At 44.3% G+C, this 13,491-nt stretch overlaps 1 protein-coding gene across 2 annotated transcripts; it reads left to right on the top strand.

Moving 5' to 3' along the window:
* Positions 1-1,189: 1,189 nt before the first annotated feature.
* On the top strand, positions 1,190-13,188 carry mrtfbb (myocardin related transcription factor Bb). 2 transcript variants are annotated; one of them, XM_070982076.1, is made up of 14 exons: positions 1,190-1,393; positions 4,759-4,824; positions 6,206-6,261; positions 6,368-6,443; positions 6,700-6,861; positions 7,057-7,238; positions 7,502-7,639; positions 8,528-8,760; positions 9,106-9,241; positions 9,336-10,208; positions 10,982-11,092; positions 11,232-11,360; positions 11,450-11,510; positions 11,614-13,188. In XM_070982076.1, exons 1-14 carry the CDS (start codon positions 1,294-1,296, stop codon positions 12,087-12,089), a joined length of 2,799 nt encoding a protein of 932 aa, XP_070838177.1. In that variant the 5' UTR covers positions 1,190-1,293; the 3' UTR covers positions 12,090-13,188. The 2 variants fall into 2 exon arrangements, with proteins under 2 accessions (XP_070838177.1, XP_070838176.1); XM_070982075.1 differs by having other exon boundaries at positions 1,205-1,378; positions 11,614-13,187.
* Positions 13,189-13,491: the final 303 nt, after the last annotated feature.

Here is a 13,491-nt window from a genome sequence, read left to right as displayed (position 1 = left end):
CATAAAATCCGCTGTTTTGGTTCTGTGGCCAGCACATATGCGAAACGTGAAAAGAACTCTTTGTATTTACGGATGGTGTGACAGGCGGAAAGATGTTTTTCCACATTCCAAATGCTCCAGCTACTCTCCCATATTTTTTATGGTCTTGCTCACCATTATTCAGTCCCAGCTGTGAGCTGTCATAACAGATTGTGCCTGACTGTCCCATTTACTTTATCAACTCCATGTTTCCCCTGTCCCGTGCTGTTTGGCATGCATATTTCTTCATCCCACAAGTGAACATTATTAATCCAGAACACAGCAGTCTGGGCCGGCCCCCTCCCCGGCATGCATTGTCCTGCTCAGTCACATCACGGGAACAACCGCAGGACTCAGAGCATCCTGTGTCTCTGCAGCTTCACCTTGTCAACAGAGCCTCTGTGGGATCAGACGCCTGCTCTTCAGCTTTAACATATTTTCTAACCGGCCTTCCTGGATCCACTGAGACACACGGAGCTTGCCGCAATTAGCATAATTCCCTTTTATCTCACTTCCTGTAAGTGGGTTCTAACCACCATTGAAAGCCACGATTAAGCATGTTTTTTAATAAGCCACTACATTTGCTCCTCTTTGTCCTTTTCAGCTCCTCTGTTGAGTTTCATGTTCTCTCATCACATTTTTAAGTAAATAGTCACATATTAGTCGGAGTTGCTGGACATCGGCTGCTATAAATCAGTGGTGTTGCAATGGAGACGACAACAAAAACAGTAATCACTCCACATGGAAAAAAATCTCATAACTAATCATTAAAAATGTTTAAAGATAAGCCTCCATGTCCCTGAGGATGTAGCATGTTTGTTCATGTCATTGTTATTTAGTGCTACCAATATTTCTGGAGGAAAAAAAAAACCTTTCTCATGGAGATGTACCCTCTCAAGATTACAAACAGCTTGTTTTGATCAACCACGTGTTGGTTACCAGTAAATTATTTCGTCCCCTCCAGATTGTTCACAAAATAGTCTCAAAAGTTCTGCTGGCTTTTGTGCTGTAGAACGATGAGTCCTCTGTGAGTGCAGCAAAATGACCTAGCGAGGGTTAACATGAGCAGCACTGTGTTCCCTCCTCCTGACATTGACTGAGCACACACACACACACACACACACACACACACACACACACACACTTTCTCCGCTGAGGCCAGCACGCAGCCAGAGAGGAGGGACTGTTTGCAGCTCCGAGAGCCAGCTGTCGTTCGCTCAGAGCTGGGTCTTTTCTCTCCCTGACTCCCTCGTTCTCCGCCGGCCTCATCACTCCATGGGACTCCAGACCTGGCCGCCAAGCACACCACCACTGTCCTCCATGGCCTGCCTTGATGTGGAGACCCCTTCCATCTGCAGGGGTAAATTCAAATCAGGTGCTTTTTTTCTTTTTCTTGTCTAACCTAAGTGCATTTTATTTATTTGTGTATCTGCCTGAAGTAAACTCAAGTTTTTTGTTTAAACTGTTGTTAATCTTCACTGATTCTGGCGGCAGTAGTAGGGGGATCGTGGTGACGTAGGCACAGCTCTAACAGGAAATGACAGGGCAACAGTGAAGCTCATCAGAGTGATTCATGCCAAGCATCATTCTAACAGGAGGGACTATTGTCTTCTGATGGATAACAAATCAAACTTGCTGTAGAAATGTAGAGTCTGCGTGGGAGAGATTTAGGAGATAACGCTCGGTTTATACTGCCTGTGTTTATGTTGGCGCTCTGTGGAAACACTATTATGGTTTTCGTTCACGTTATGAGCTTGAATTCACACCTGTACACACACAATGAGCTTCATTCAAATGAACTGCGGCACAACCACATGCTGCTCGTCAAGTTTCTGATCCTTCTTTGTGTATTTTTAGTCTTGGTTGTTTTCAGTCATCAGCAGCAAATTACTTTGATTAGACCAGGAGTAACGTGGACTCTTTTTAAAACAGTGTATTTCAGTGATAAAACCAGTTTTACTCTTGTTCTACGCTAGAGTACACTGATCTTATAGTAACATCTGTGAAGTCACATTTGATGAAAAGATTTGCCGACCACCAAAGTTCAGGTACCTAAGCTACATGTTGAGTTTTTACAGCCTACAGAAATGATAATATTCCAAATAGCTTTTTGCTGTTGTAAGTTGTATAACAACACTCAACTGACAAAAGTGTCTAATAGTCAATATGTACAGCATGCAAGAAAGTGAGGCAAAAAATAAATTCATTTCAGGGCCATCATGCAAGATTTGCATGTGCAACATTTTATTTAAATTGCACATCATAAATTCTTACTCTCCACCTGACTGAATATAACTTTCTAACCAGAGCCAGACCAGTTTGTCAACACAAAGTTTGAGGACATGCCCACTCATGGGGAATGATCTGATGTGTTTATTCTTCACTTTGAATCTTCATCTTATGAATGAGCTTAAATTCAGAGTTACTGACCCACATCAGCATCTTCTACACATCTCAGTGAGTGCTGCCTTTAGGATTAAATGAGAAATGGTGCAGTTTAGTTTTAGAACATGTGATAAACTGATACCTGCTGTTTGCACACATGACTTGCCCAACCACCTCCAGTAATTTAAATCACCCAGTTGTAAACTCGAGTCAGCTGATATATAGACCATTTCAATGATTACGAGCTGACTGGTTCCTTTTTTCCAATTCCTCTTAAGACAAAGTCTATCATTTAAATTGAATCCAGGTAGATTTGCCCCATCTGAGCGCAAATTGTAGGAAAATACATCTGAATCAGCTGCAGCACCCACAAATGACTTTTTTCTGATAAACCAATGTAATCAGAATATTCATGGTTTAGTCTATCTCTGGTTATGGATGCCTCAATCGTTGCTAAAATGGGATTTTGTTTAGAGTCTGAGGTATTTATAACCATAAAGCCAACATAACCCAGTGTCAGCGTTTCTAAACAAAGTTCGACTTTGTCTGGACGAGAAGTATCTGTAGCCACACCAAACAGTTTTTTTGTACTGATTAAAAAAAAAGAAGAAGTCAAATAAAATAAAAGGTCTGACGGGAGACCTCCAGGGATGATTTGCTGAGAACAACATGGGTCTGAGATTAGAGATTACATCAGTGGGCAGGGATTTCAGCAGAGCCTTCTCTCTGTGTTTCTCCAACAACCTCTGTTTACGCTCTGCTGGTGAGCTGGAGAGCCGAGCCAGTTTGCATCACGCAGAGGTTAGCCAGGGTTCAGGTTGAACACAAGATGACACGAAGTGAGGAGGACCCCCGGCATGAGGTGTACCCCCATACCGATGCTCAAATTAAACTCTGCATTCTCTTGTGGAGCTGGAAGGCAGCTTTTGGTGTTATTGATATGCAGTTATATGTACTCATAAATGTTCTTGCCTGTGGCATTTTTTTTCCAAGTTACAGTGGATATGAATATTGAGACAAAGCAATGGCAATTTTTTTACAATCTCCTGGTATGATCTGTCTCTGGCTGGACTATAACCCCCCCGGTCTGGGTTTGTAATAGCAAACACAGCAGGCGGGGCAGGCACACTGTGTTCTCTGCTTCAGAGTCAACGGGCTTCTCTGAGAGTACACTCGGCCTCCCACCCTTTGCCTCGGCACTTGTCACTCTGTGTTCCCTTGCCCACCAGTGGAAGCCCATGAACGTCCCCTGTGCTCTGCGTACAACTGGAGATCCCACCCCCTTAACTACCCCCAAATTTCATGGTTCCCAGGCCTTGTTCTCACAGCTGCCCAGTTTATTTTTGCTAGAGTGAGTCACAGAGGCCTGTTCAGACGAAGCGCCTTTCCCAGGAGAGTTGAGCAGGTCTGTGTGTGTGTGTGTGTGTGTGTGTGTGTGTGTGTGTGTGTGTGTGTGTGTGTGTGTGTGTGTGTGTGTGTGTGTGTGTGTGTGTGTGTGTGTGTGTGAGTGAGAGAGTGGGAGTATCTGAGCCATTGAGTAGCACTAGCTAAGCTGGCTTCACTTCCCTACAGTGGTGACGATAAGGGCCGCATGTTCCTCACACCGACGCCTCATTCGTCACCATCACCCATCACCCTTCTCTTCAGGTTGTTTTTTTTCTGCATGGATCGGTGTTATTCTACTAAAATAACAAGTCCACGCTCACTTGTTTATAAATGTTTAAACTAGGGATCTTACTACAGTTTACACTGATGGCAAAGTAACACTGAGGACCATCCCAGTACTGTATGTGATGCCTGCATGGAAGACTCAACATTTCCTGTTGCAGTAATGTCTCATCACTGCTTATCCGCCCAAAGCAGCATCACAATTTAAAAACTATTTATTAGATTGTCACGACCCTCTTGGCTTTTGTTAGTGTCATGAACGTTATCGTGACTGCAGCCCAGAAACATTAATCCCTCTTTTATCTGATTGTATTCTGTACTGTAGTTACTTTGTTTGACTCCTCTGTGTATTTGCATCCCACACAGAGATATTGACTCTCATTGGGAGGCCTCTCAGCCAATCACATTGCACTCTTCAAGTCTTAGTGTTGTAAAACTTGTGGTGCTCTTAACAACCGTAGTTAAAACCATACAGGAAGTGAATGGGATGTCTGTGGTGGTGAACAGGGTTTACTGTCGGGCCTTTGGGGTAGTGTATTGATTGAGAAATAATAAGTACTTTGTTTTATTTGAAGTCTGGCAGGTTTCACAGTTAAAGCCAGAGATGGTTGTTCGTTGACTCAGTGGACTTGGCTCTGAATGATAAAAACGTTCAACTCTGACCTCTGTGTCCCTGCACTCTCACAGTCCTCCAGCTCTGTCTGCAGCAGAGGAGAACTCGAGAGCAGCTTGTGGATCAAGGCATCATGCCGCGTGAGTATTCGCATCGCATGCTGATGGCCACTATCCAGAGTTCCTTTCGCTCTCTTCTACTTTGTTATTACTTACATGATTTGCTGTTCTCACGAGTATTAGAGATTAAATTCAACTTCATCTAATTCAGCTACAGCATCTTCATCAACCAAACTTCTTCATGGCTTTTGGAGAATATACAGCATTTGCAGTGCCGTTAAAACAATGTGACAAAGACAAGACCCATGTGACCATTATGTTCTTGGTGGTAATGCAGTTACTTGTTGTACCTGCTTTACTTATATGCTTTATGTATAGTTACAGTGATTACATTGCATCTGTGTAATTGTTCATGCTGGTTTTATTGTAAATTTTATTTTATAGAATAAAATGGAAAAAAATGGTCATGTAATGGCATTGCGTCTGCACACAAATCAATTTCTTTATTCCAGAAGTGTGAAGAGTCCTACTCAAGCTGTTGCTAATAGTCGCGTGATTGCACTCATGCAAACATATGCAATGATAAAAATGACTCAAAGACTTAACACATAAGCCATCAAGCAGCACACCGGAACAAGCTCCAACTTTGTATCATCCACGCTTTGATGTGACAAAAGTGGAGCAGACTCAGTCCCCGTGCTACACCTAATAAAAGATGAGCTGAATCTGTGCTGATAGCCGGAAAGGTGGAAAGAGGAAGAGACAGAGCTTTTTGCTTTTTGTCCTGCTCTCTCCTGAGAAGCCTCCTGCACTCAGGCTTTCTTCAGCTCCCCTCTGGCTCCGCACAGGCACATGAGTCAGCGACTGAGCCTTCAGTGGAGGTCAGTCATCCCCCGGCCAAGCGTGGCCTGCATGCAATCCTCCCAGACCATTCTCACTACAGCGCTCTGCTGCTCCCACACTTACAGGCTTATGGTAGGTATGCAGTGAGGTTTAGGTGACGAGCAGGAATGTTTTGCTTTGCTCCGCTGACACACTCTTCAGAACGCCCCCCTCGACTGATGGGTCCTTAAACCAAACAGCGTTCGTCATAGCAGAGGTGACTGGTCAGTGAGCCAGACCTCACGTAAAGCAGGGTGAGTTCATTCTGCGAGATCAAACAGTAACTCCCCACACACTGGAACAATCCGACACTTCCTGTTTGACTCCCATGAGCTCCTGCTCACTAATGTCACACTCTTGCAGAATATCGAAAACATGAAAATAATATATCGTTTTATTAAGTGCATTAATAGTCAGATTCTGTGCTGTGTCCATAATTTTAAAGTCTGTCTAAATGTCAGAGACATCATCATTAGATACATAACAGTATACACATCCAAGGAATAGTTTCCTTGTGTGTGGAAATGCAGCATACTGACTGAGGAAAGTTATGGATTTTGTCGATTCACCTTTTTCGCAGCTCTGAAAACACCTGCAGCCTTTCATGAGCAGATTCGCAGCCTGGAGAGAGCCAGGGTAAGACATCAGCTAATGTCATCACACTGCAGCTCATGATTTTATTCATCAAAATCTGGATTATGCCCCAAAAATATATGGAAAAACATTCAACTTTTTTCAACAGACTGGAAACTTCTTAAAGCACAAACTCTGCAGCAGACCGGACCGCTCTGAGCTGGTCCGTATGCACATCCTACAAGGTAATCATCCTCCTGTGTGTTCTCACTGAGTAAGGATGTCTAGATAACAGAGATGAATAAGGTGCTTATTCATCTAATCGCGCTTATTGCCTGTTTAAATTTGTTTTACAAAGTTAGAATCAGATATATGTCTTGGAGGTTGACATAAGTTTGTGAGGTCTGGCTGAGCATACAGTGAGTCACCCTGACAAAGCAGTTAAGAGGCTGACTGATACTGGCCGGATTCGTAGCCAATGATCCTCTGTGTATTTATCAGAGACACAGGCTGAAGCCTCCCTGCAGGCCACACAGATGAAGCTGAAGAGGGCCAGACTGGCTGATGATCTCAATGAGAAGATCGCCCAGCGGCCTGGGCCCATGGAGCTGGTGGAGAAGAACATCCTGCCTGTTGACTCTGCTGTCGAAGAGGTCGTCCACGGTACATACGCAGCACTCAACACTATTATATCCTCTACACTGCTCATCCTGAGCTATTCAAAATGTTTGTTTTAGCCCGTTTTGATGGCATGTTCGCCACCTACAGCTCATCACTTACACAGCCAGAAAGATAACTAATTTATCCCTTAAGTAAATAAAAAGCTGTACTTGCCTATGTCTCATGTCGGTCCCACAGGCGACAAGGCAAACTACTCTAAGCTGCCAGATATCTACAGCTTTGATGAGGACAGCAGTGATGCCTTATCACCACAACAACCTGCCAGCCAACAGTCTCCCAGCTCCACCTCCGCCTCTCCAAGGGAGTCTGGAGGGACTGAGGCCACTTCTACTTCCTCTAATTTAGACTCTCCCATACAGGTATATCAATATCTTGAGAGAAAAATAGCATTTTGAGACTTAAGTTTATTTACTGTGTGCATACAGTGTGCTAATCATATATAATGTAATTATCATTTGTAGAAACATTTTGTACTCCTTGTTTATCAACGTGATTTTGGTTATATTATCCCAGTTGAATTTGCTTTTCTTTCCTTGTGTGGAATGATGATTACCAGGCGTAGTGGCTTCACTGTTCTTACTAAATGGACCGTGTGGTTTCTCTCTGTCTCTGCTTTTCTTAGCACTCCTCACCACCTAACTCACAGTCCACATCAGATTTAGTCAGCTTGGTCTCCACTAGTCAGCAACAAAGCAACCAGCAACCTCAGCCAATCGCCACTGTTGTCCCCAGTATCACACCGGGGCCGGTGCTTGTGAAGGTGAGCTTCACGCTATTTTGATTCTTAAACTTACTATAGGGGTGTTTTTTAAGGAGGAGTTAATTTGAGTAGTTTATTCACTCACATTCTTGAGATGAAATTGACCTATTACTAAGCTCTCTGTCTTTCTGATTTATCGACTTTTTTTTTCTTTGTTTCCTTTGGAAATATGATGAGAGATGCGATGTCAGAAGACACAGAGTCTGTGTTTTGTCACAGTGAAAGTCACATCAGTTTTGGGTTGAACTGAATGTCAGCATTCAGCCAAGTCAAACACAGTTCAAAGAGCAATAGGGTTTAAAGTCATTTCACAAATCCTTGGGCTTAAATCTTTGCCAGCCACAGTTTGTCTTCAATTAGGGTCAAATGACAGGCCAGCCTTCCTCATTCAGGCTGTGTAAAATGTAAGCCAAAAATCAAAGGACGGGAGTGAAGCAATAAATAGTGCATTTATCATAATCCAGTTATCTTCTGAGCATAAGATAAATTCTCCCTCCCTCGGAATATGATCGGGGACTGAGCTTGACAAATTGGAGGGTGTGTGCTTGCTCAACTCAGCTTGAGTTTCTGGTTCCATAACTAGAGCCCACTGCTCTTATGCCAAACCATTTTCATGTGTATCCTGTAACTGCAGGTGGTAAAACAATAAGGGTCGCATTTCCACTACCCGTTTCCTCATCCTGCAGTTCTCATCGGGTGTCAGAACAATGTTCCACCTTAACGCTTCAAGCTATAAAAATCCACTATCAGTTCCAAGTCTTTCAGTGTTGGTACTGGCAATGTTAACCGTATTGCCTGATAAACTGGACTGAGATCAGTCACAGGGATCAAATATCCTCGATGGTCCTCTCTGGTTTTACATGCCCCCATTTGTGTTGTGTTCTGCAGCAAAGCCTGCCCAAGCTCCCCGCCGATAAAAGCCGCAGCAAAAGGAGCAAAGAGCCCAAACCACGGGTGAAAAAGTTAAAGTACCATCAGTACATCCCCCCGGACCAGAAGCAGGAGCTCAATGAAGCGCCGATGGACTCAGCTTATGCCCGCCTCCTGGAGCAGCAGCAGCAGTTCCTGCAGCTCCAGATCTTAAGCCAGCAGCAGTACAACTACCAGCCTGCCACAATCAAGTAGGCCTACAGCTCCATTTAGCAACTCAAACACTCCTTTTACACAACCAAAGGCAGGGTTTGGCTTACTGACAAAGTTTAGCTGTGTGTGTAAAGGCTAATTAGCTTGTGCTGAGTTCATTACTACTGAAATGTAGAAATAAAACTAATTAAATATTGATTTTTAACGAACTCGATCAAAAGTTCACACCTGGTTTTACAGAGTAATTACTGTTTAACTGCAGCTGCTGTTTGTCTCAAATACTTTACATTTCCATCATTCCATCCTACACAGAAGCTGTTGATTGTGAAAAATGGTTTGGATTCACTTTCTAATGTGTACTCCCTTTTTCTTCCCAACAACAGACCAACAACTGAGGTACAAACCAGCTGTTCCACTGTTGTTCTGAGTGGAAACACTGCGTCTACCGCTGTGCTGCCCCGGCACACTCAGACAAACCGCAAGCCGGATCATTTACCAGCTAATCTGGATGAGATGAAGGTGACATGTCGCTGCTTGCACACAGTGTGACTACGTGCGCCTCTTGCATGCTAAATTTTGAGAGTTATTTTATAATAAGCTGTTATCTTTGCAGGTTGCTGAGCTGAAAATGGAATTAAAGCTCAGATCTTTGCCTGTTTCTGGGACTAAGACAGACCTGATAGAGAGGCTCAAGTTGTATCAGGAGAACTCTAACGTTCAGACTGCTGCTGCCAATGAGACAACAGCCGTCGCAGCTGCTTCACAGTCTGAAAACACAAAGTTAACTCCCCCAGTGTCCCCTATAGCCTCTAAGGTGTCCAGTCTGGGCATAGAGGACAGTAGTATGGCAGACAGCCCCACCATGCTCTCAGATGCTCTGTCTCCTACTCACTGTGTGAACTCCCCACAGAGAGCTCCACAGGAGGAGTCCCCCCCAGAAACGAGGTCCTATGAGAAGGACTCTGAGAAGGACAAACGTCTCCACGAGAAGGAGCGTCAGATCAAGGAGCTGATGAGGAAGCTGGAGCAGGAGCAGAGGCTGGTGGAGGAGCTGAAGATGCAGCTGGAGGTGGAGAAGAGGAGTCAGCAAGGAGATTCTCCACCTCAGCTCAGCCCTCTTGCGCCCATCCAGGTCAAAGAGGAAAACAGGACCCCTTCAGCGTCCTGCAGCTCGCCCGGTCGGCCAGTGTTGATCAAACAAGAGGAGGTGGCAGATCAGAGCCACTTAACTCCTCAAAATCAGTTAATCATCAGCCATCAGACTATGAAGCAGCCTGAAGCCCTGCAGCCTGGAGCCCAGATCCTCCTGCCCGCATCCCTTCCTGCCACAGCAGTCACTATCCAGCTCCCTGCCAACAGCATCAAATTACACACTACTGTTAGCAGCACAACCCCAGGCCTCATCCAGACCTCTGGACAGGTGCCACAGAAAACAGAGGCCTCAGCAGCATTACAACAGCAATGCAGCACTCAGCCGCTGACAAAGGTAAGAAAACACACCAATTTTTGCACATTTTGTCTTGGTCTGTCTGTTTATTAGTCATCACTATCAGCATTGATTTTCTGCTAGTTTTGGATGACTTTAAAATGTGCAAACTCGCGCTGTGTGTGTTGTGTGTGCACCTGAAATCATAAATTTTGTTTTCTATTCAGTAAAATCAGATTAGGTTGCACATCATACATCTGGTGCAGTGTTTTCGATGGCACTATCTGATGACACCTCAGAAGTTTTTTTTGCACATAGCTGACACTCTATCACGGGTAATGCATCTTTCTTGTTGCCACAGTAATAACAGGCCTCAGCTGAGTGGTGAAATCCTTCCCTATTCACATCAAAAGGCTTGTGGAAACTTGGGTTACTGGAGCAGGTGCTGAGTGAAGGCTGACAGTGGTGTCCTGACTGCCCTCTGTCGTCCCTCTGCTCTGAGCCAGACAACCAGCCAGAATTAGCAACAGAAACCACAACTCAGTGCTAGCTGAGGAGAACAGTCATGAGCTATGCTGCCTAGTGCTGCAAACAGTGCTGTCACTAGTGAGCTGAAAGGCAGTGATTCTCCAACTGAGGAAGGCCCAATGAAAATCAACTTGAATAACATTACTAAAAAGCTTCTTTATCCCTCAAAAGAACTTGGCTATTACAAGAGAAGTGTTTAATGCTCGCACAAGATCGTGGATGATACATTGTATTACTTTTCCATGCATGCAGTACGTATTCACGGATGTATGCCTCCATGCTGACCTGCTTATATTTCTTTGTAGACTTGGAGGATGGATACGACGGCACAAAGCTTACTCAACACATTCCCAGCGAGTGGATGTCCTGTGGGAGCCTCCTCTGGTGAAGCTGGTCCTAAAGGACCGGCTAATGAGGTAGAGGATAATCTTTTAGTCTCTTATACTTTGGTTTACTGATTTATACATTTTCCACTGCATTTGAATGATGGCTTGTATCAGATGTATCCTGTTTTTCATTGGACATAAGGGACTGTTGTCTTTTCCTGTTAAACAGTCTCCACGTACCAGCCGGCCAACTTTCTTGCATCAGCCAAAATTCACAAATCATGTGTCAAAGTGTAAAGACCCACCCCGCTATGAGGATGCAGTTAAACAGACACGCAGCATGCTAACAGCTGTTCAGGTGACAGATGAATACATTGCTTCCAGTATATCTTTTAAGTTGTTTCTAAAGCTGCTCAAATGTTTACTGGTCTTTTTGTTTCTCTGCAGGGTCCCACTGCAGCTAGCCAGCAGATGGATGATCTGTTTGATGTGTTAATCGAGAGTGGTGGTGAGAAATACTTTTTATAGGGGACATCGGTGAAGTAAGATGTAAAATACTAATGATGATTGGGTTCTCACACTGTACGTTACGTTCTGTACTTGTTTTTCAGAGATCTCCCCCTTCGTCAGACAGGATCCTCCCAACCAGGATAAGCCTCTCCCTGTGACAGCCAGCGTAACCACTCTTCCCATCAACACGGTTATATCCCGCCCTCCACCAGTGGTCCAAGTGGCGCTGCTGCCCGCTGCACCACTCACATCCTCGAACAGTTTGGCAACCCTGACCCCTGACACCCAGCTGGAAACCCTCCTGGATGGCACGCTGGGCGCTCACTCTGAGCCACAAACACTTAAGCTGATGGAGGAGCTGCACTCACCTATGGTTACCATGGAGGTGGACTTTATTGAAAACACACCACCCTCTGCTCTGAACCTGCACAGCACCAACATGGACAATATGGATTGGCTGGACCTTACCCTGTCTGTGCCAGCAGAGGGGGTCAACCCTTTGGACATGTCAACACCAGTGGGCGTTTTCTCTTCTGACTTCCTGGACTCACATGAACTGCACTTGAACTGGGACTGAGTGCTGTCAAGGTGAATTCTTCCACCATCAGACTGTTTCAGATGTTTTCAGCCTTAATTTTTAACACGAGGGAGGATGGCTTTTGTTTCCTGTGTGGAAAAATAAGAGCTCTCAGCGGTTGGGGCGGCTCTGTTTTGCTTTCTGGCCACATAAATCAGCTCAATAATAATCTAATCGTGCAGCGTCAAGTTTAGACATTGCTGCATTGCTTCCTTTGAGGTCTTTAAACCCTCTGATTGTATAGGGAGACTGGCATAAAGTAGGACTGGTACTGGCAGATTGAGCTGACAGTGGAAGTAGCTTTTAAATTTTAATCTTAAATTATGCCACTTCTTTGTTGTCAGTCTCATCGTTATTGTCTCTTGTCCTCTTGACTTAATGGATGCACAGGATTGCATTGGCCGTGCTAAAGGCGGAAGGAGCAGGAAAATGTCCTAATCCTGGTTAAAGAACTTATGGGCAAACACTGCATGTAGCTGTGGGCTGTTGCTATTTCATTGCACTCTGTCTTGGAATGATTTTCACTGTCAAAACAGTTTGTAAACACACCTGCTAAATGTATGTACATTGTGAAGCATAAATCAGATGTTTAACTGAGTGGCCTGATATGAGGCCACCGAGTTACCATTGTGTCAACGTGGGCCACAGCAAGTGGCCCAGCAGCACTGACCAAACCAGCCTGACCGACCAAGTATTTATTAAAAAATACTCAGTGTGCAGATCAGGCAGATCTTCACTCCTGCATCTCCACTGCATCTGTACACTGTGTAACAGACACTGCACATGTTGTAAAACGAGAAAAGGAGAATCCTGCTTCCAGTCATGGGCAACATAGTCACGAGAGTCATCTGCTGTGCTCTGTCAAGACTCCAAATGGATGATGGTAAATTGTTGTTGCAGCATCATTAATTGCCTTAAAGACTGGCAGATTGACTCTTAAAGGGTTAAAAATTACTGAATTGAGCTTAGCTTGGTTTTTGTTGAGGTAATTTGTTCATGAAAGTGTAAGCCTGCCAGGACATATCTCACTACAATCTCTGTGTGCAGCATTGCAATGTAACAACAGACAATCAGAAAAATAACAGTATCCTTCAGTATGAACCACTGCTCATGTGTGTTATTCGTTCACTTCACAGTGTAATCACCTTCATGCTTTACAGTTGTATTGTAGTGACATCTGCTGGCCGCATCTGAATCTAATCAGCTTGAGCAGGAAAAGGTGGTCCGAGGGATTCACTGTCTGCCTCTGCAGGTTATCAGGAGCATTGCTGACAAACTCACCTGAATGTGAAAGAATTGTGGGAAGGACTTGTGAGAGTAGTAGTTTCTTCTTTTTTTCCTCATCATCTAAAAGTCACATTTTCAAAGGGACAGAATGAGGAATACTTTTACTTTACTATAC

Source organism: Chaetodon trifascialis, chromosome 15 (assembly GCF_039877785.1).
Source record: "Chaetodon trifascialis isolate fChaTrf1 chromosome 15, fChaTrf1.hap1, whole genome shotgun sequence".
Taxonomy (NCBI): Eukaryota; Metazoa; Chordata; class Actinopteri; order Chaetodontiformes; family Chaetodontidae; genus Chaetodon; species Chaetodon trifascialis.
The sequence above is the reverse complement of the archived record's forward strand: the minus strand, read 5'-3'. Positions and strand labels throughout refer to the sequence as shown.